At 37.3% G+C, this 23,452-nt stretch overlaps 2 protein-coding genes across 2 annotated transcripts in view; both read right to left on the bottom strand.

Annotated features, from left to right (window-relative positions):
* Positions 1-23,452, bottom strand: part of LOC147803352 (uncharacterized) — a 48,402-nt gene that overhangs the window by 9,445 nt on the left and 15,505 nt on the right. Inside the window, exon 2 of the mRNA XM_087150961.1 lies at positions 1-23,384. This exon is cut by the window's left edge and continues 9,445 nt beyond it. The gene's annotated coding sequence lies outside the window, so the exon portion shown is untranslated. The remainder of the gene's footprint in view (positions 23,385-23,452) is intronic.
* LOC147803354 (uncharacterized) lies at positions 8,258-12,806 on the bottom strand. The gene is made up of 2 exons (XM_087151261.1): positions 11,243-12,806; positions 8,258-8,280 (listed from the first exon to the last, which is right to left on the bottom strand). The coding sequence occupies exons 1-2, from the start codon at positions 12,804-12,806 to the stop codon at positions 8,258-8,260; spliced, it is 1,587 nt and encodes a 528-aa protein (XP_087007387.1).

The raw sequence follows: 23,452 nt of genomic DNA, 5'->3' as shown, positions 1-23,452 counted from the left end.
GGGCGACTACTGACGGAGACACAAACCTTCAATCATAATCACCATAAACAGTAAGTTTTTATCTATTTCATCTGGTAATCATATCAACTTTTTATTTCCTTCACTTATTTCGGATATTTTAAAAATTTCCTTTTATTTCACTTACTTGAAATAGTTTCTAAAACACGTCCATATTTTTATATATTTCAAATCCAACCCAATATCATAACGAGCGCAAACAATCGCGAAAAACGTTTAACATTATCCGAGTGAGTTAGAAAATATTTCCCTTAGAGAAATCCGATCGATACTCAGACACCGTGATAGAGCTGAATATCGTTCGAAAAAGCGTTGCCACTAAAACTTTTGGCCGTTCCTCTTTTCTCTATGGGATTTAACATGGGAAAAGTGAGTCAGACGTGACACAAGTGAGTTACTTCCTGACCATATCATACTACTGATGTGAAGCAAACAATTATTATTATTATTACAGATTTTAATTTTATCTAATTTTTTTATATTGTATGTTACAGTTATATAACAATTGTTTCATTCTGCATGGCAGTGCACAGGAGTAAGCATATTCAGCCAAATACGATAGCGATGGTACCAGTAAATGGATATGTTAATAGAACCAACTATAGTCCCGACGCAATCAGATGGTTGGATTTTCTTGCTCGAGAGCAAAACATCGAAATTGAACATGAGTGCAATGGAAGTGAAGAGGTACGAGTAGGAAGAGTGTCTGTTAATAGGCACTACAGAAAAACGAAAAATGTATACCAATTTTATGTAGGTATTTATTGATGTCCTAATTATCCAATCTTTGTTATTACTTTTAAATTGAATCTACATTCATTTTTAATAAATAGGGATGCTTTTTCCATGGCTGTCCGGATTGTTTCGATGAGGATACCATGCATCCATTAAAAAAAGTGACCAAGGCCACATTGAGTAAGAAGACAAGTGAAACTACAGAAAAATTGAGGTCCCTAGACTACGAGTTTTGGAAGCATCGATTTTAAGAGATGAAAAAAGAAATACTGGAGTTACGTGATTTTGCGAGAAATCACAAAATGATAGATAGGTTAAACCCCAGGGAATCAATCCTTTTTCGGTGGCTGTACAAACGCTGTACGACTATTCTACGAGGGGAAAGCTAAATATGTTGATTTCACTTCCTTATACCCTTGGGTAAGTACACAGGCTTGCATTTTCTGTGCAAAACGGTAGCGGTTTTTAAATGGCTTATTTTTAATTATTATTTTTCTTTAATTTTACAGGTTAATAAATATTGCCACTATTCTGTCGGGCACCCACAAATAATTACTGCAAACTTCGAAGACATCGATAACTATTTTGGGATTGTTAAATGTAAAGTGTTTGCTTCCAAAGGACTTATTTTACCCGTTCTTCCCTACAGAGCAAACGAAAAATTAATGTCTCCGATGTGCAGATACTTTGTCGCAAACTACTTGCACCCACGCTGAAGAAGACCGGGCAATAATCGGTACTTGGGTGACAGAAGAAGTCAAGTTGGTAATAAGAAAAGGATAGGCAAGGTAATAATTTTTTATTTACGTTGTTAGTAACCAAAAAAAAGTGTTTTTTATTAATTATATAATTCGTATTACAGATTTATGAAGTTTACCACTTCGAAAAATCATTTGAAGACCTATTCAGGTCATACATTGATCTTTTTCTCAAGATTAAACAACAAAGTAGCTGTTGGCCGAGAGATTGTGTGACAGAAGACGACAAACAAAGATATCTCCAATAGTATTTCGAGAAAGAAGGGATAAAATTAGATCCAGAAAACATAGAAAAGCACCGTGGTCTAAGACAAGTTTCAAAGGCTTCTCTTAACAGTTTTTGGGGAAGGTAATTAATTTTCCTATCAAATTGTTTTTCCTTGCTAATGTATATCTTAAAAGTTTAACATGCTTTTTTTCCTTCCTAGGTGGGGGATGAACTTGGCTAAAACACGTATAACGTATGTCAACTCGCTACCTGAATTAAATAAGCTGTTGGCAGATCCAACAAAAAAGGTAATTTGTGTAGAAGGAAAAAAATAATCTATTAGTTTAAATACAGATCATAAAGTTTTTTATTGTAGTATTTTAATCACTTTTTATTTACAAATCAAAGACATCTATTTTCCCAGCTCTGAAATAGCCGCTGTGCAGTGGGAAACCAGTCATGAGTTTATTGAGCAGGACAACGCGACAAACGTATTCATTGCGACATTTACGACTGCATGGGCAAGAATCAAGCTATACTCCGAAATGGACAAATTGGGAGAGTCCGTTTTATACCATGACACGGACTCGGTAATATATGCAAGCAACGGTGAAAATGATCCTCCTCTTGGCAATTTCCTTGTTGATTTTATCGATGAATTAGACGGAGATGTCATCAAAACGTTCGTTTCTGGTAAGTATAATATGTTCAAATGATAGTTCTTTTTCACTATGATTAAAAATGGAAACTCAGTTTTTTATTTATTTTAGGTGGAGCAAAGAACTATGCTTATACCACTCGATCAGGAAAAACTTGCTGCAAGGTAAGGGGTTTCTCATTAAACGCAAGAAACTCTGAATTGCTCAATTTTGAATCTATGAGGCATCTTGTTTACTCCTTAGACAGAGAAACAACAATCCCCATCCACAAACCCTCGAAGATCACCCGACAACCCAAGAAGAGGAAAGTCGTAAATTCAGAAGAGACGAAGAATTACAGATGGATATTGATGCCTCAACAGCGGCATGGGTGAGTCTATCGGTATCCCTATAGCAGTCTTCAGTCCACCAAAGAGAGGATTAGGGCTCCTGACGATTGACCTCTATAAAAATAAATTGCGTCTTAACCCATATTTTAAGAAAAAATATTTTTTAAAATTTATATTGATCTTCTTAATTACATTTAAGGGACAACCAAAAAATTTAAGTGTTTAGGGATTCTGAGGTTCTTAATCTGGCACTGGTTTTCATCGAATTTAAAGAAGAGATATAAATTATATTTATAGGAAAAAATAACTTATCTTTTTATATTTCAGAGATACAGAAAAAAATAAGAAAAATGTCCGCCATACCTCCAATGCCCAAGTCAACACCGAAAAAGAAAAGACGGACTGATCGACCAACTGACCCTTCTCATTCAAGGTCATCCCCCCAGCAATATCAAGCTAAAAGGAAGAAGAAACCCCCCACCACCACAAAAAAGAACAAAGATGAGACTTCAGAATCCGAAGATGAGCAACAACAGGAAACGACGGCCCAACAAGATGAAACAACATCCCATCATGAAACAACGCTTTGTTTGAAGATTCGCAAGACTTTACCACCCCTCTCAAAGCCCCCAAAAGATACAGCATTCCAGCTCTTCTTCGTGGGAAGATTCCGCGTTTTGACCTGAATCTCGATTTGGAATATCCAGAGGAGTCTTCCCGAGTTCCAAATTTCTGCATTAATGTGGGGAAAGGTCTCTTTATTGAGATAGCTGAGTACCGTTCTGTCCAGTACGTGGATCTCCGGAAAACCGGCGACGCTGGCGATATTAAGAATCGCCTTAATTTTCCGATCGATTTGACTTCAAAATTGCATGAGCATATCTCTCAATAAATTTATATACATTTATTGCGAGTATTGATAAACTTGAGAGTTTTATTTTTAAAAATTATTATATACAAAATGTTCATAACCCATTTTTTTAACATGATACATCTTCTAAAGTGACATAATTTTTGTATATGTGTTATTATGAACTTTATTCTTTAAATATCTAAAGTGACAATATCTATCTGTTATATTATAATCTCACTTTATGCTTTATTGTATGTGTATTCATTTGAACTCTAATTGTTTTTAAATCTAAAGTGCCATTGACTGTATTAATGTATTTTTATTATTAATGGTTTGCTTGTAAAAATTTGTACTTGTTTAAAAAATGAATTTCCAATTAAGACAATCTTCATTTGGTAGATTTAAGCGCGCATACAGAGCTTACTCCCATACACTCTAGTGACTCCCATGTGCTCTATAACGATGCCCGAACTCTAATTTTTAATCTCATAGACCAGAACCCTGTTTTAAGGTTGCGCTTAATTATTTGCTTGACCGTTATTTTTTCTAAAATACTGAAAGATGAAGACGAGGATAACGAACTTATGCAGAGTTTCTACTTTTGCTCATTTGCAGAACAAATTTCGTCTCGTTTCCAAATTTTTCCAGCTATAGATCGATCGTTCACAAAAATTTTGACTTCTATAGATAACTTTGTCAATAACGGAAGCGGGTGGGTTATCAAACAGGTTTCTTACATCGATGTTCATTTAGGCAACTATGCCAATTTAAGAGGTGGTTGCGGACACATCGTCCTTCCCAAAAAATTAAGAAATAAAAAGGCAGTTATAAATATTGATTGCAACGACCACAAATGCTTTCTTTACAGTGTAGCCGCTTGTTTGTATCCCTGTCGAGTTAATGCAACAAGAAAATCCAGATATACTGAATTGTAGTATATAGTTGGGTACTTCCTGCATCAGTAGGCGTTTCTGGATCAGTGAATGTGCGTTGGGACTTCTGGATCACCGCGAGAATATGAGGTTTCGCGTTGGGACCTCTGGATCACGCTTATTTCATGTTTGCTTCAATTCGTCTCTTTTGGTGTAAAAGTGTTTTGTTTGGTTGGAAGTTGTTTCATTTGAAATTTTAAAAAAAAATGCTTCGTCGAGAGTTATTTTCGTTAAAAGTTTCTGTTTGCGATGTTTGGTTTCAGTCTGTCATTGTTTTTTTGTTTGAACTCGTCGTTTTCGGTGGGAAAAGTGTTCTGTTTGGTTGAAAGTTGTTTCATAAAAAAAAAAAGAACGTTTCGTCAGGAGCTATTTTCGTGTTTTCTTTAAAAGTTTCAGTTTGTAATTGTTTTTTCTCTTTGATTAAAAGTTGTTTCATTTGGAAGTAAAAAAGAAATGCTTCGTCGAGAGTTATTTTCGCTGAAAGTTTCTGTTTGCGATGTTTGGTTTCAGTTTGTCATTGTTTTTTTTGTTTGAAGTCGTCGTTTTCGGTGGAAAAGTGTTCTGTTTGGTTGAAAATTCTTTCGATACGGAAAAAAAGTGTTTTTTATTCGCGAAATTATTAAATCACTAAAAACCGTGAAAGGAATATAATAAATTGTAAGAATAATAAAAATTAGTTTCATTAGAGCAAGCAGGTTTGTTTGAAATTAAAAAGAAAGTTCGAGAGGAAAGATAGACGTTATGGAAACAATTTCTCGGAGTTGGCATTTCATTCTTAGTAACGCACCGCCTGGATAAAGAGCGGGAAGCGATCACCTCCTAGGTTTACCTCCTCGGGAAGAAGTGTGTAAGAAAAATAATGAGATTCATTTTTAGATAGAAGAGAGCTGGATTTTAACCAACTCGATGACGGCGACAGAAATAATTCCGTGCGGGTGATTCCTCAGTTTCAGTAGCGTACTACCCGGGGGAGGGGGATTTGATATTTTAATTTAGTTTTTCGAATGGATTAACTTAGATCTGTTATTTAGTATAAATACTCTCAGAGCGTTCTTTATTTCAAAGCATTTTAAGTTGTGTGTTTGTGTTGCACAGTTGCACTAAGAATGAGTACACCTCGTTTACCAATGGGTAAGTGTATTCTTTTTCCGAAATTATTTCGTTCCGATTTAGAGAATAGGAAAAATTTTAATATTAAATTGTTCTTGAAAAAAAGTTTTTATTTTTTCATTTAAAGATTCGAAAAAGAGGATTGTGAATTTGCTAGATGATATAGATGAGGAATTCACTTGCAGTGGTGTATTTGAGACCCCGTCTAATGATGCCAAACGCCCAAAAAAGTCGAGAAAAAGTACGACCTGGCAGAAAGTTCTCGCAAAGTGCAGAACGTGCCACCCTATATTGTACATTTAGGAAGAGGTCTTATTTGTGAATATAAAGAATTTCGCGGATCTCATAATGTCGGTCTGGCCAAGGTTAGAGAAAATGATGTCAGAAACAGATTCAATATTCCCGTCAACTAAATCGACACGTTACGGAAAGCGTTAGAGGCGATCCGAACACACTAGCGCAAAAACAAAGTAACAAATTGTATTACAATCATTTTAAGCAATATTATAATGATGGCATCGATTTATTATATATGGATACGGATTCTTTATATATAAACGTTGTAACCAATGATGCATACCATGATCTAAAACATAAATTTCATATTTTAGACTTCAGTAATTTCAGACACTAAATGTCTCCTCCAATCGTGGTAAATTAGGGTATTTAAAAATGGAACATGTAACTCCAATAAAGGAATTTGTCGGATTTAAGCCTAAAATGTACGCATTTGCGTATGGAGATAACAAAGTTAAAATGCGTGCCGAATGAATAAAAAAAATGCACTTTAAAAAACTACAAATATAGAGACGTATAAAAACATTTTAAAAAATGAAAGTATGAATAAAAATGTTCAACAAACAATCATTTCAAAAAAACAAACTCTTTCCACAGTTACTCAGAATAAAGTTGCTTTTTCTTATTATTATGACAAAAAGCATGTTTTAAATGATGGTATACATTCATTGGCCTTTGGACATTATAAAATTGAATAGACGATTGATTATATTTTCTAATGCTTATGTATGTTTTTGTAAAAAAAATGTTTGACTCTAAATAACAAAGTTTCGTAGAGTACAAACCAAAACAGATACTTTTATATTTCTTTTATTTATTTAAAACAAATAAGAAAGTCCCTCAATTTAATTATCTGCCTCAACACACTTTTTCCCATTAATATATAGATTTGTGAAGCTGCTCACTCTAATTAATAGAAAGATTTATCAAAATAATCAAAATTACTTTATAAAAAAGTACAATACCGAAATTTTTTGAAAGAAAGGTATTTAATAGATTTCCATTAAAACTTACAACATAACAACAGATTGAAGCAAGTTTACTTAACACAAATGTTTATCAAATACAAAATTACAGAAAATTATGGTTATCTAAGAGATATATAATGGTATGCAGGCTAACCCTGGGATGTTTTCGTGTTTTTCCTCTCCCTGTAATGCTAATGTGGATTAGTTTTTCTTATATTTTAATTAACTATATCTACACAAATTAAAGTTTGCAGTGCAGACATTTCTACTCAAAAAAAAACTCTTCTCCCTGAATGGCAAAGGACGGTCAGGGAAGAGAAATTAAAATAACACGTTGATTACAAATATTGCTCTAGCGAAAATTATTATGAATAAAAATTACATTGTATACTTTTCATATGAATTCGAAAAATTTCTCGTTATTATATACTTAAGATATTGCATAATTACTACACTTAATATATATTTTTAGAATATTGTGAAAAAAAGTTTTATAAAAAGTGTATTAATTAGGAATTACAGATTAATGTTAAAGCAATAAAAAAAAGACTAGTTTCAAAATCTAATGAATCAACTAAAGAATCAGGTCTGAAAACATTAAGCTCAATTTGACTGTCTGAAGTAACAAAGAGAAGCTAAACTTATGTATTTTATTTTTTAATTTATTGTGATGAAATTTCGCGGTGTTTATAATAATCAGATTTATAAATAGTATAATATTCGCACTCATAGTTTAAATAGTTATAACATATATAATACTTTTTTATATTTTTATTTATAATATGTATTGGAGAAATTTTGAAACCCCTTGTAATAAATGGCAACTGGTGCAAATTAAATCTGGATGTTCAGCATAAAATAGCATGATATACAAATTCTTATATAATTTTATGGAAGACAATTTTAAATTATAAAATGTGAATGAAATCGGTTGAATAAAAATTTAAAATTTAAATGAAATTGGTTGAATAAAAATGTAAAATTTAAATGAAATTGGTTGAATAAAAATGTAAAATTTAAATGAAATTGGTTGAATAAAAATGTAAAATTTAAATGAAATTTGTTGAATAAAAATGTAAAATTTAAATGAAATTTGTTGAATAATTTGAAATAAGAAAATCATTTTTTTTTAAAATTTGAGGATTCAGAAAAATACTGAAAAAGAAGAAAAATTTAAAATTTAATACATAGCTCATTTTAAAAAAGTTTTAGAAAATCTACGAGAACTCGTAATATTTTCATTTAGGCTGGTAAACCAGAATATTTGCAGCAATTAGATGTATATACGCTACAACAATAACTATTTATTTTTAAAATTTTATTAATTTTTCAGAAATGTATTCCTCACCATCTTCTAGTGAATATGAAGAAGATGAAGAGACAAAAAAAATCAGGAATGACACAAAGATGAACCTATTGAAAAGAAAGCTAAGTAGTAAGTTACAATACTTAACCTTAAATATAAATCATTCAAATTTTAACCTTAAATATAAATAGTTTAAATTAATATCAGTAAATTTATACATATTATACTTTTTTTATTTTTTTTCGTATTCATTCTTATCTCTGAAAATGGCTAAGCAAATCTAAACTTTATAATTGTGTACAAAACTCTTTAACATGAAAATATTTCAAAGTGCAAAAAATCATCAAAATGTTTTCAGAGTCAAACAGTTTGATAAGATTACCATGTCTAAAAAAATTCAATTCTAAAGTTAAATTCTAAAGATTTTGAAAATATTTTCAAAATCTAACTTTAGAATTTTTTTACTTTCATTTGAAGTTATTTAAAAAAATATTTCAAGTCTGAAATGTCTCAGAAATATTTCAAGTCTGAAATGTCTCAAAAATATTTCAAGTCTGAAATGTCTCAAAAATATTTCAAGTCTGAAATGTCGCTAAAAATTCTTAAATTTTATAAAATTATTCAAAGTCATGAAAAAGAGGGTTAACAATTTACAAACAACTAAATCACAAAACAAGCGAAGAGAAATATTAAAGTCGAAAAAAAACTAGAGTTGAGAATTTCTCTCGAAAAATTCATTTGATGTATTTGATGTGCCTTTTTTCTGTCATTATACTTGTGTGCTTTTTTTCTATTTTCCTTCATAGTATCATAAAAAATAATGGGGACAGAAAAAATGTATAGGTCCCCCCTTAATGTCTCACAACTATATTTATGTGTATTTGATCCATGAATAAGGTTTTGTAGATGTATGGGGATGATTTCAATATGCAATTTAAATATCATTAACTTCTTTGTGCTGTGTGTTAGACGGATGTTTCATTCTAGCTCTAAATTTTAATTAATTATATTTTATTAACTTAATTGTTTTATTAAACTTAATTTTTTTAATTGTTATTATGGATGAAAATCTCAACTGGACTTCTCAACTGGATTCCGGTGTTGAAGTAAATTCCTTAACTAGCTCCCCTCATTCACCTAGGCGCGTTCAAATTGATTTAACTTTACTCGTCAAGCCCTTTCTTCGTTCAGGAATGAACCAAAGGGCAAGTCGTTGGTTTTTTCTTGCATTTTTGTTAGCTAAGCTCGAGATTCTTCTTAACTATTTTATACTTTACTCTAAGAGAATTGATTTTGGTACTTATGAGCATAACAATGTTAATATAGGCTATGTACAGGGTCTTTATAATTAAAGTTCCATTTTGAAATGGCTATAAAAATAAAACTACCCGACCAAATGTCATCAAACTTGGTAAATGTCTATAAAAGGTCATGGGAGTTTAGTTCCCGCAAAAAAAAAAAAAAAAAAAAAAAAAGTCAAAAATTCACCACCAGCGGAGAAAGGCGCTGTATGCAATAGTGTTAAACAAATGTGAAATATGCAAATTTGTTTTACACGTCATGTGACTTTGCAATTATAAAAGTGAGGCGCCTTGTCTGAGCTGTCAGTGTTCTGAGTCGACAATGTCTGTTACCATGCAAGACCGTGCTTTGCTCGTGAAATGTTACCATGAATGCGACAGCAATGAACGGAGGGCTTTACAAAAGTTCCATACTGTAAGAGGAAAACGCCGAGGTCCAATGACACCACAAGGTTTACGGCAAATTTACAGTAAAAGCCGTGTAAAACAAATTTACATATTTCATATTTGTTTAACACTATTGCATACAGCGCCATTCTCCGCTGGTGGTAAATTTTTGAATTTTTTTTTTTTTTTTGCGGGGACTAAAATCCCATGACCTCTTATAGACATTTACCAAGTTTGATGACATTTGGTCGGGTAGTTTTATTTTTATAGCTATTTCAAAGTGGAACTTTAATTATAAAGACCCTGTAGTTGTGGAATGTAAGGAACCAATAACGAATCTTGACCTAAAGAAAAAACTGGAAGACGCATTAATAATCGTAAACTCACCTTGTGTTTGTGAATATGTTAAAGGTTTTAATGCTTTATATTATTTTGTTCTAAATGCTAATTCTAAAGAACCGCTTACTCACAATTCATCTTATAGTTTACCTGAAAAACTAACCTTTAATTTTAATATGATTACTGATTTTGCCGTCTTTAGCAAGATGACTAACCCTATGACACTAACCTATGAATAATCAGAAATTGCAAATGTTAATTTCGTATTTCATGCTGACTTTACGGAACATTTGGAAAATTCCAAATTATTTTTCGATAAGGCTGATCGTATCAAGCATGCGAATGCTGTCGTTCTCTCGTATGCAAGGGAAATGATTTCACGTACGTCAGATACTGTATATTTAATAAAAGAGATAAATGAAATTATTTCCAATTTTTCTCAATAGGATTATGATGTTCAAAGAGAACATTATACTTATGTACGCTTTCAATTCAATTATAGGGTAAAATGACTTTAATGCAATTCGTTATGAACGTGTTAAATATATTTCAAAATGGGAAGCCTATAAATAGATGGGTCGCGTTGGTTGGGGATTTCGATTGGTTGATGGTTGAATGTGGGGTTTAATGGCACAAAGTCCAAAGGAGGACATGCTGCGCCAAACGAACGGTTTTAAAATAAAGGTAAATGTATATTACAAATTTTTCTTCATTAAAAGTCACACGGAATTTATATAACTAAATACAACGTGACAGAGGTATTCAAAAGTGAGTAAAATCAGATAAAATGGAAACGTAGTAATGCATTATAAAACAGTTGCATTCAAAGATGAATAAAATCAGATAAAATTGTGAATAGGATAAAACAGTTATATACAGTATAAAAGACCAATTGCGCGTAGAAACGCAAAAATGTTAGGATGATGAGAGTCACCTAACAAATCTTGAAGAGTTAAAATAGAACTACCAAAAAAGATTAGACGATGACGGTTAAAACATGGGCAGATGATTAAAATATGATGAATAGTGAGTAAAACTTTACAGGTGTTGCATTGGGGAGGAGGTTCCCCGAATAACAAATGTAGGTGGGTCAGCCGAGTGTGACCGATTCGGAGACGGTTTAATTTTACATCTGCATGCCGCAGACTCAATACAGGATAAGGGTTAAAATCTGTTTTCATAGAGTGTAACTTGTTATAAATTTTTAGATCCCATTGTTGTTGCCAAACAGATGTGATGAACTGTCGAACATAAGTTTTTGTGTCCGACAAAGGTACAGATAGAGTTAAAACAGAGGTAGCAGATTTTGCAGCCGAATCAGCCAAGTCGTTCCCTGGAATACCGACGTGACTCGGCACCCAACAGAATAAAATATGAAATCTATTTTTGTGAAGGGTTATCAACAAGTGATTAATAAAACATAAAATCGGATGAGTATCACTGTTAAAATTTTCCAACTGCCTCAAAACACTCATACTGTCGGAGTATATGCAATACTTCCTTCTAGAACGAGTGGAAATCAGCCGCAGTGCGAAGAGGATGGCAGCAGCTTCGGCAGTAAAGACGGAGCAAATACTTGGGATTCTGTAGCTATAGGTATCATCAGCGATAATGACACCACAGCCTACATAACCCGCAGATTTTGATCCGTCAGTAAACACAGGTACATACTCTGAATATTGGTGACGATGAGAAATGAATAGTTGCTGGAAGGTAATGGGTGCAACATTAGATTTATTATACATCATAAAAGGGGAATAAAATTGATATGGTATAATGTTCCATGGAGGTATGATAAGATGATCGACAGATTGCGATGGTGATTTGCAAATGTCATAAGTTTGAAAGAGTAAACACATGCGAGCATGAAATGGACGGACGTGAGAAGATCTAGCTGCATATAATCTCTCCAAGCTTGATGAAATTACATAATTCTTTAGTGGATGATATCTAGAGGACATGATACGAAAGTAATAACTGAGAGATAGCTGCATGCGATGTAAATCTAATGGTATTTGATTGCAGACAACGTATAAACTTTTAACGGGAGATGTACGAAAAGCTCCCGAGCAAATGCGAAGAGCTGAATGGTGTACGGTATCTAAGATACGTAGATTGGAGGCGGTTGCAGAGCCATAAACTGCACATGCATAGTCAAGCCGTGAAAGTATCAGCGCTTGATATATGCGTAGCAGGGCTAGGCGATCAGCTCCCCAAAATGTATTACACAGTACACGCAAAATGTTCAGTTTCTGTTCGCATTGTTTACGTAATAGCCTGATATGATGTATAAAAGTTAGCTTATTGTCGAAAATGACTCTTAAAAATTTCGTGTGTGGCACGACTGGTATATTAATGTTTCGAATGGAGATGTCAGGGTCATTATGAAGCGAGCGTTTACGGCAGAAATGGATACAGCAACTTTTAGATGGCGAAAGAGTGTGACCATTCTGATCACACCAGTCTAAGATCTTGTTCACAGATAATTGCAGTTGTCGCTCGATGATTCTCATGACGGATCCTGAACACGAGATGTGTAGATCATCGACATAGAGAGAGCCAGAGACAGTAGGGGGTAAGAAGTTTAAAACTGGTGAAATATGCATGATGAATAATGTGACACTTAAAACGCTGCCTTGTGGGACGCCTTCCGCTTGAGCGTAAAGATCAGAAAATGTAGATCCAAGCTTAACACGAAAATAGCGCCTCAGCAAGAAATTTTGATGAAAATTGGCAGATGACCCCGGAGTCCAATGTCAAACAGTGTCTGGAGAATTCCATAACGCCAAGTCCGATCATATGCTTTCTCAATATCAAAAAAGATAGAGACAAGATGATTCCGCCGGACAAAGGCGTTACGAATTCTGGATTCCAGTTCAATAATATTATCTAAAGTTGACCGGCCCTTACGAAAGCCACTTTGAAAATCTGGTATGACACGCTTTTTTTCAATGTCATACACAAGTCGAGAGTTAACCATCCGCTCAAATGTTTTACCAAGGCAGCTGGTCAAGGCTATCGGGCGATAGTTGACTGGATCGTTAGCGTCTTTACCTGGTTTTAGAATAGGTATTACAATTGCTTCACTCCAGACAGATGGGTACGTTTGTTCCGTCCATATTCTGTTGAATAGCACAAGGACATTTGACAAAGACGTCCGATCTAAGTGGCGGAGCATGTGATATGTAATACCATCAAAACCAGGGCTTGTGTTTTTACTTCGATATAGGGCTTTCTGTAATTCAGCAAAACTAAAATCACTGTTATATTGGCAGAGACGACACGATGCAAAGTTTATATTATTCCTTTCGACAGTCTGCTTATGGTCTTGAAATGCTGGGCTGTAAGTCTCTGGACAAGAGACAGCAGCAAATGCATCACCAAGCATATTACAAACGTCTGTAGGAGAAGAATACATGGTATCGTTTTTCTTTATCGAAATTCGCGATATATGCCATTAGCTCTCTTAACTCTCGACCAGACTTGTCTGGGAGATGTCGAAGATGTTATGGACGAGACATAACGGGACCAAGATTCTCTTTGACTTTTGCGTCTGATCTTTCGTGCTATAGCTTTTGCTCGTTTAAAGGTCAAAAGGTTAACAGTATTAGGATAACGGCGGAAGATGCTCCACAAGCGTCTTTGCTCTTTGTAGGCAGCTGCGCATTCCTTATTCCACCACGGCTTACGGTGGCGAGGAAGTGAACTTGACGACTTAGGAATACTTTCTTCTGCCGCTTGGAGAATTACAGATGTTATATTATTAATAGCAGCACCTATAGTATTGCGAGTTATCATAACCTCCATAATCTGAGCAAGTATTGTAAATAGAGGCCAGTTAGCGCGATGAAATATGAAAGTTGATGGTCGTGAACTCATAGGAACAGAAGTAAAATATGAAACAATGAGAGGAAAATGATCACTGTTGTGAAGATTATCACTCACAGAAAAGTTTATAAAAGGTAAGATAGCAGGTGAACATACTGCTAGATCAATTGAATGAAAGGTTTCAGTAGGTGAATGAAAGTAAGTTTCTTCGTCTTTATTAAGCAAACAGAGATTATGGTCGTGGATGAGTTGTTCAATTTTACGCCCCCGGTCATTGGAGGCGGAACTACCCCACAATTCACTATGACCATTAAAATCTCCAAGCAAAATAAAAGGCGAAGGTAATTGCACTATCAGTGAGTTCAAATCTGTTTGAGAAATGGGTGCATGAGGGGGTAGATAGACAGAGCAGACTGTAATGAGAACATTGATGTGAATTTGAACTATGGTAGCTTGTAATGAGGTTGATAATGAAAGGTGAGTTGATGGAAAAGCTGATGAAGTTAAAATTGCTACGCCGCCATGAGGTTGATTTCCATCATTAAAATCCTGCCGATAGCAAGAATAGTTGCGCAGTTTAAAAGCATTGGATGACGTTAAATGTGTCTCCTGCAAGGCAATGCATGCAGGTTGATATTTTGAAATAATGTCCTTGACATCAGAGCAAGAACATTACAAAATGTTTTACACGAAACTTGACTTAAAGTGGACAGAAAAAAAAAGTAATTCAAAATTTCCTGCGGTGTGTGTCAGAGGCGCGGCACTGTTCGCCGAATAAGCCACAATGGGAAAAGGTAGTCCGTAAGCTCATCAAAAACCTACACAGAAACCACTTGAAAAATTCAGACCAACGGCTTGGATTCCAAATGGACAATATGTACATCGTAAAATTTGGATTTACATTTGGACTCAGGATCGCGCAGGGTGGAACGAAGCACGTCTACCAGACCTCAGACGCACCCCTCCAACTTTACGTGCTCTCCAGTTGGGACCAAAAGCCTTGGACGGTGCGAAAGAGCTTGAAGCCAACGGACCAATTCAAATATGACCTCTTTGTGTTTCAGCCATGGAAACGCTATAGTATACCAGAAGGAGTCGAGTATGTGATGATGACGGTGCAAAAAAAAATCTTCACATTGGACATTGTCCAGAGCGACTGCCCGGTGCCGGAGGGATGTGATTACCGAGACCACCAGGACTTTGAGCACCAGTGTTATAAATTGCCTCCTCCCACGCCCTTGCACTTGCTGGAGGAGGCACCTCCGGCAAAGAGATCTCGATTGGGTCCACCAGCTCAAAAGACTCGAATGAATCCGCCGCCACCACCTCCCGTATTTCATCCCGAGCCAATGGAACCTTTAGCATCCATGGAGCTCATCAGTTGGCCACCTGCGCCAGAATTCACGATGCCCGGTCCACCTGCGCCAGTCCTTTTCGAGCAGCCTCCCTCCCTGGGTGCGAGTCAAACGGATGAAGCGCCTCTGATGGAAGATTTCTACCAGCCAGACGTAGAGGATAATCTCTTTGACCAAATGATGCTCAACTTGGAGAAAAAAAAACCCAAACGACTACAGCGACGTCTTAAAGGATTTACAAGAAACTTGCGATGCGTATGAATGGCCCACGGCACGAGACATGCCAACGCTGGACAATCTAGTGCCTGCGACACAATCGACGCCAGAGACGTGCCAGGAAGACGATCCAGACGTGCCTCTGGATTTAACAACAAGCAGAAGGACTGGATCCTGCAGCAATCGGTCAGCGATCAAGTTTATCGAGCCTTTAAACTTGAGCATAATGTAACTGGAACATATTTAAATGAGTTTGTTTTTAAATGGTGTAGAGTGATAAAAAAAGCCTTTCAACCATGATAAAGTCAGTTCTTCAAGAAATCATCCATTGAGTAAAATGTCAAATTTAACCTAGCTTGTTAAACAGTTTCAAAATGAGACATTTCAATGGATCGAAATCATCTATAGGATCAAGCTTGTTGAGTCATTGCACAAGTCCTGCCAAGAAATTTCTACCCAAAACAATCCAAGATCGATTGCGTCAAGCTTGCTTCCCGTGTGTGAAAAGCCCTTTGGAAGCAAAACACCCCCTGACGTCATCTGCTAAATGGACTCGCCCACTAAACGGATGCACATCCTGCTTTTCGGCTATAAAAGCAGAGGCACTGCGGGAGAAATTTCACTTTCGACTCAAAAGATCGAAAAAGCTTTGCTACTCGTGTCAAACCATGGATGTGTTTCCGAATGCCCTGACCTCTTCACTCCATACTCTTAGCCTGGAGGATAACTTGGATGCCTTTGAACATGCTGCCAAGATGGGACCAGTCACCGCATTCATAGCCTTTCAAGAGCAAGAACATTATAGAATGTTTTACACGAAACTTGACTTAAAGTGGACAGAAAAAAAAAGTAATTCAAAATTTCCTGCGGTGTGTGTCAGAGGCGCGGCACTGTTCGCCGAATAAGCCACAATGGGAAAAGGTAGTCCGTAAGCTCATCAAAAACCTACACAGAAACCACTTGAAAAATTCAGACCAACGGCTTGGATTCCAAATGGACAATATGTACATCGTAAAATTTGGATTTACATTTGGACTCAGGATCGCGCAGGGTGGAACGAAGCACGTCTACCAGACCTCAGACGCACCCCTCCAACTGTACGTGCTCTCCAGTTGGGCCCAAAAGCCTTGGACGGTGCGAAAGAGCTTGAAGCCAACGGACCAATTCAAATATGACCTCTTTGTGTTTCAGCCATGGAAACGCTATAGTATACCAGAAGGAGTCGAGTATGTGATGATGACGGTGCAAAAAACAATCTTCACATTGGACATTGTCCAGAGCGACTGCCCGGTGCCGGAGGGATGTGATTACCGAGACCACCAGGACTTTGAGCACCAGTGTTATAAATTGCCTCCTCCCACGCCCTTGCACATGCTGGAGGAGGCACCTCCGGCAAAGAGATCTCGATTGGGTCCACCAGCTCAAAAGACTCGAATGAATCCGCCGCCACCACCTCCCGTATTTCATCCCGAGCCAATGGAACCTTTAGCATCCATGGAGCCCATCAGTTGGCCAAATGCGCCAGAATTCACGATGCCTGGTCCACCTGCGCCAGTCCTTTTCGAGCAGCCTCCCTCCCTGGGTGCGAGTCAAACGGAAGAAGCGCCTCTGATGGAAGATTTCTACCAGCCAGACGTAGAGGATAATCTCTTTGACCAAATGATGCTCAACTTGGAGAAAAAAAACAACCCAAACGACTACAGCGACGTCTTAAAGGATTTACAAGAAACTTGCGATGCGTATGAATGGCCCACGACACGAGACATGCCTACGCTGGACAATCTAGTGCCTGCGACACAATCGACGCCAGAGACGTGCCAGGAAGACGATCCAGACGTGCCTCTGGATTTAACAACAAGCAGAAGGACTGGATCCTGCAGCAATCGGTCAGCGATCAAGTTTATCGAGCCTTTAAACTTGAGCATAATGTAACTGGAACATATTTAAATGAGTTTGTTTTTAAATGGTGTAGAGTGATAAAAAAAAGCCTTTCAACCATGATAAAGTCAGTTCTTCAAGAAATCATCCATTGAGTAAAATGTCAAATTTAACCTAGCTTGTTAAACCGTTTCAAAATGAGACATTTCAATGGATCGAAATCATCTATAGGATCAAGCTTGTTGAGTCATTGCACAAGTCTTGCCAAGAAATTTCTACCCAAAACAATCCAAGATCGATTGCGTCAAGCTTGCTTCCCGTGTGTGAAAAGCCCTTTGGAAGCAAAACACCCCCTGACGTCATCTGCTAAATGGACTCGCCCACTAAACGGAAGCACATCCTGCTTTTCGGCTATAAAAGCAGAGGCACTGCGGGAGAAATTTCACTTTCGACTCAAAAGATCGAAAAAGCTTTGCTACTCGTGTCAAACCATGGATGTGTTTCCGAATGCCCTGACCTCTTCACTCCATACTCTTAGCCTGGAGGATAACTTGGATGCCTTTGAACATGCTGCCAAGATGGGACCAGTCACCGCATTCATAGCCTTTCAAGAGCAAGAACATTATAGAATGTTTTACACGAAACTTGACTTAAAGTGGACAGAAAAAAAAAGTAATTCAAAATTTCCTGCGGTGTGTGTCAGAGGCGCGGCACTGTTCGCCGAATAAGCCACAATGGGAAAAGGTAGTCCGTAAGCTCATCAAAAACCTACACAGAAACCACTTGAAAAATTCAGACCAACGGCTTGGATTCCAAATGGACAATATGTACATCGTAAAATTTGGATTTACATTTGGACTCAGGATCGCGCAGGTTGGAACGAAGCACGTCTACCAGACCTCAGACGCACCCCTCCAACTGTACGTGCTCTCCAGTTGGGACCAAAAGCCTTGGACGGTGCGAAAGAGCTTGAAGCCAACGGACCAATTCAAATATGACCTCTTTGTGTTTCAGCCATGGAAACGCTATAGTATACCAGAAGGAGTCGAGTATGTGATGATGACGGTGCAAAAAACAATCTTCACATTGGACATTGTCCAGAGCGACTGCCCGGTGCCGGAGGGATGTGATTACCGAGACCTCCAGGACTTTGAGCACCAGTGTTATAAATTGCCTCCTCCCACGCCCTTGCACATGCTGGAGGAGGCACCTCCGGCAAAGAGATCTCGATTGGGTCCACCAGCTCAAAAGACTCGAATGAATCCGCCGCCACCACCTCCCGTATTTCATCCCGAGCCAATGGAACCTTTAGCATCCATGGAGCCCATCAGTTGGCCAAATGCGCCAGAATTCACGATGCCTGGTCCACCTGCGCCAGTCCTTTTCGAGCAGCCTCCCTCCCTGGGTGCGAGTCAAACGGAAGAAGCGCCTCTGATGGAAGATTTCTACCAGCCAGACGTAGAGGATAATCTCTTTGACCAAATGATGCTCAACTTGGAGAAAAAAAACAACCCAAACGACTACAGCGACGTCTTAAAGGATTTACAAGAAACTTGCGATGCGTATGAATGGCCCACGACACGAGACATGCCTACGCTGGACAATCTAGTGCCTGCGACACAATCGACGCCAGAGACGTGCCAGGAAGACGATCCAGACGTGCCTCTGGATTTAACAACAAGCAGAAGGACTGGATCCTGCAGCAATCGGTCAGCGATCAAGTTTATCGAGCCTTTAAACTTGAGCATAATGTAACTGGAACATATTTAAATGAGTTTGTTTTTAAATGGTGTAGAGTGATAAAAAAAAGCCTTTCAACCATGATAAAGTCAGTTCTTCAAGAAATCATCCATTGAGTAAAATGTCAAATTTAACCTAGCTTGTTAAACCGTTTCAAAATGAGACATTTCAATGGATCGAAATCATCTATAGGATCAAGCTTGTTGAGTCATTGCACAAGTCTTGCCAAGAAATTTCTACCCAAAACAATCCAAGATCGATTGCGTCAAGCTTGCTTCCCGTGTGTGAAAAGCCCTTTGGAAGCAAAACACCCCCTGACGTCATCTGCTAAATGGACTCGCCCACTAAACGGAAGCACATCCTGCTTTTCGGCTATAAAAGCAGAGGCACTGCGGGAGAAATTTCACTTTCGACTCAAAAGATCGAAAAAGCTTTGCTACTCGTGTCAAACCATGGATGTGTTTCCGAATGCCCTGACCTCTTCACTCCATACTCTTAGCCTGGAGGATAACTTGGATGCCTTTGAACATGCTGCCAAGATGGGACCAGTCACCGCATTCATAGCCTTTCAAGAGCAAGAACATTATAGAATGTTTTACACGAAACTTGACTTAAAGTGGACAGAAAAAAAAAGTAATTCAAAATTTCCTGCGGTGTGTGTCAGAGGCGCGGCACTGTTCGCCGAATAAGCCACAATGGGAAAAGGTAGTCCGTAAGCTCATCAAAAACCTACACAGAAACCACTTGAAAAATTCAGACCAACGGCTTGGATTCCAAATGGACAATATGTACATCGTAAAATTTGGATTTACATTTGGACTCAGGATCGCGCAGGTTGGAACGAAGCACGTCTACCAGACCTCAGACGCACCCCTCCAACTGTACGTGCTCTCCAGTTGGGACCAAAAGCCTTGGACGGTGCGAAAGAGCTTGAAGCCAACGGACCAATTCAAATATGACCTCTTTGTGTTTCAGCCATGGAAACGCTATAGTATACCAGAAGGAGTCGAGTATGTGATGATGACGGTGCAAAAAACAATCTTCACATTGGACATTGTCCAGAGCGACTGCCCGGTGCCGGAGGGATGTGATTACCGAGACCTCCAGGACTTTGAGCACCAGTGTTATAAATTGCCTCCTCCCACGCCCTTGCACATGCTGGAGGAGGCACCTCCGGCAAAGAGATCTCGATTGGGTCCACCAGCTCAAAAGACTCGAATGAATCCGCCGCCACCACCTCCCGTATTTCATCCCGAGCCAATGGAACCCTTAGCATCCATGGAGCCCATCAGTTGGCCACCTGCGCCAGAATTCACGATGCCTGGTCCACCTGCGCCAGTCCTTTTCGAGCAGCCTCCCTCCCTGGGTGCGAGTCAAACGGAAGAAGCGCCTCTGATGGAAGATTTCTACCAGCCAGACGTAGAGGATAATCTCTTTGATCAAATGATGCTCAACTTGGAGAAAAAAACAACACAAACGACTACAGCGACGTCTTAAGGGATTTACAAGAAACTTGCGATGCGTATGAATGGCCCACGACACGAGACATGCCTACGCTGGACAATCTAGTGCCTGCGACACAATCGACGCCAGAGACGTGCCAGGAAGACGATCCAGACGTAACTCTGGATTTAACAACAAGCAGAAGGACAGGATCCTGCAGCAATCGGTCAGCGATCAAGTTTATCGAGCCTTTAAACTTGAGCATAATGTAACTGGAACATATTTAAATGAGTTGTCGAGTGATAAAAAAAAAGCCTTTCAACCATGATAAAGTCAGTTCTTCAAGAAATCATCCATTGAGTAAAATGTCAAATTTAACCTAGCTCGTTAAACAGTTTCAAAATCTATGAGACATTTCAATGGATCGAAATCATCTATAGGAGGGCTTCTTAAACTGTGGGTCGCGACCCCTAGGGGGGTCGCGAGACTACTGAAAGGGGGTCGCAAAGATCTGATACTTTTCAATCATTATAAATAAAATTTTAAAATTAGTATACACACTACGTACAAATATAATTACAAATAAAAATCATACAAAATACTATTGTAGCTTTATTATAACTATTTTTTGAAAAAAGTGGCAATGCAAAACTGTTATATAGGGCCTATAAATGAAAATATGGAAGTAGTATTTAAAATAATAAATACAACGCGCTCCTCGATTTTCAACTGAACGTTCGACATTGATGTCTGGCCGCCGGCGTCAGTGTTTGCAAGATAACTTACACATACAATACGGAAGCATAATCAAGCTAGGCTAGGCGAATCGGCATATTATTTTTATAAAAGAATAATAAAAAAATTAAATGAAAGCTTCTTTTTCGGCGTCTTTGTGATACGGTGCCTTTGTGCGCTGCACACTTTGAACACGCCATGTGTCGGGGTTGATCTGATCGTAATTTGTCATTGCACTGGTAAAGATTCGAGTGTAGTTATTTTTCTGTTTGTACTTCAGTTTGGACTCAGCTTTGTCTTCGTAGTGACATGCAGCTAGTTAAGGCTATTGGTCTATAGCTTGTTGTTTCTTCGGGATTCTTGCCAGGTTTTAAAATGGGGATAACATATGCTGTTGACCAGTTCTGTGGAAAAATTCTCTCTGTCCAGATACGATTATATAATTGAAGTAGAAGCACTAAAGCTCTATCGGGCAGGTTTTGTAGCATTGAATAATGAATTTCATCTGGTCCAGGTGCTGAAGGACGGGTGCTTTTTAAAACATATTGGAGTTCATTTATTGTAAATGGCCGGTTATAGTTACAATCTGTGTCGTCTTTTGGCGTCAATTTAATTCTTTCCATATTTCTCTTAAACGTGGCGAAAGGTTCTTTATAATTTGAAGCGCTTGAGATTTCAGAGAAAGCAGCAGCCAGAGCATTTGCAATATCAGGGATATGAGAGATATGTGTATTATTAACTTTGAGAATAGGTATGATGTGTTCACAATATTTACCGGATATAGTTTTAATTTTTTTCCAGATTTCAATTGATGGTGTATACAGTTTATTGAGGAGACATAATTTTTCCACGAGGCTCTTTGAGCATTTCTTCGAACTCTTCGGGCTATAGACCGAGCTTTTTTAAATGCAATTACATTGTCTGTGGTTGGGTGTCTACGAAAGATCTGCCATTGTTTTTTTTTGTTCTTTCTGTGCTTGATAACAGTTTTGATTCCACCAAGGTTTAGGATGTTTTGGAAGCTTAGTTGATGTCATCTTTGTGCAGAGTTTCGCTGCTTCAAGTATATTCGATGTGACATGTTCTACCGCGTCATTTATATTAGTTTGATTTATCAAATTTTCAGTTATTGTTACAATGAATTTAAATTTGTTCCAGTTCATAGTGCTCATTTTAAGCCGTGGCATGCGGGAACTTTGAAAGTTACTGCTGCCTGTATAAGTTAGTATTAAAGGGAAGTGATCACTATTAAAAAGGTTATCATGAACCAAAAATGACCAATATGGATATTGAGATGAGCTGCAAATTGCTAAATCTATGGCATGATATGATTGTGAAGGGGCGTGAAAATAGGTATTCTCACCAGAATTGAGAAGACTGAGTAAATGATTGTTGATAAGTTTTTCAATTAAGATTCCTCTACTATTTGTGTCCGAACTACCCCAGATGGGATTATGGCCATTAAAATCTCCTATTATAATGAAAGGTTGTGGGAGTTGTGCAATAAGTTCATCAAGATCTGCTTCAGATACATCATCTCGAGGTGGGAGATAGATGCAACATACTGTCAATAAATATTGAATACTAAGGCGGACAGCAACTGCCTGCAAAGAGGTATTTAGTGAAACCATACTAGAGGGATACATACAGGAAGTCATGATCATGACTCCATCATGATCATGACTTATGTTAGCCTTTTGTTAAATAGTAAAATGGGTATAACTATCATTGTGTAATCATGTTGCTTTTTTTCGGTATTTTGGGTTTGAACATTTTGAATAAAATAACAGGAATTAGCTATTAAACTTTACATATAGAAAAGAAATATTTTAGAATTTATTATTTATATTACTACTATTATAAAACAGACAGTATAAAACTAAATATATAAAATAAAAATAAAATTAGACTTACAGTTTTGAAGTTGTCAGATCTCTTCTTAATAGTGGTGGTAGAATGGAAGCACTGATGAGCACAACAACAATTTCTCTGAAGTAAATTGAAAAAGATTAAAAATTATAAACTTTCATATTTACTAAAAGTATAATAAAATTAAA

Source organism: Parasteatoda tepidariorum, chromosome 9 (genome assembly GCF_982258835.1).
Source record: "Parasteatoda tepidariorum strain Cologne lab strain chromosome 9, Ptep-v5.0, whole genome shotgun sequence".
NCBI lineage: Eukaryota > Metazoa > Arthropoda > Arachnida > Araneae > Theridiidae > Parasteatoda > Parasteatoda tepidariorum.
This window is presented reverse-complemented; position numbering and strand designations above follow the sequence as displayed.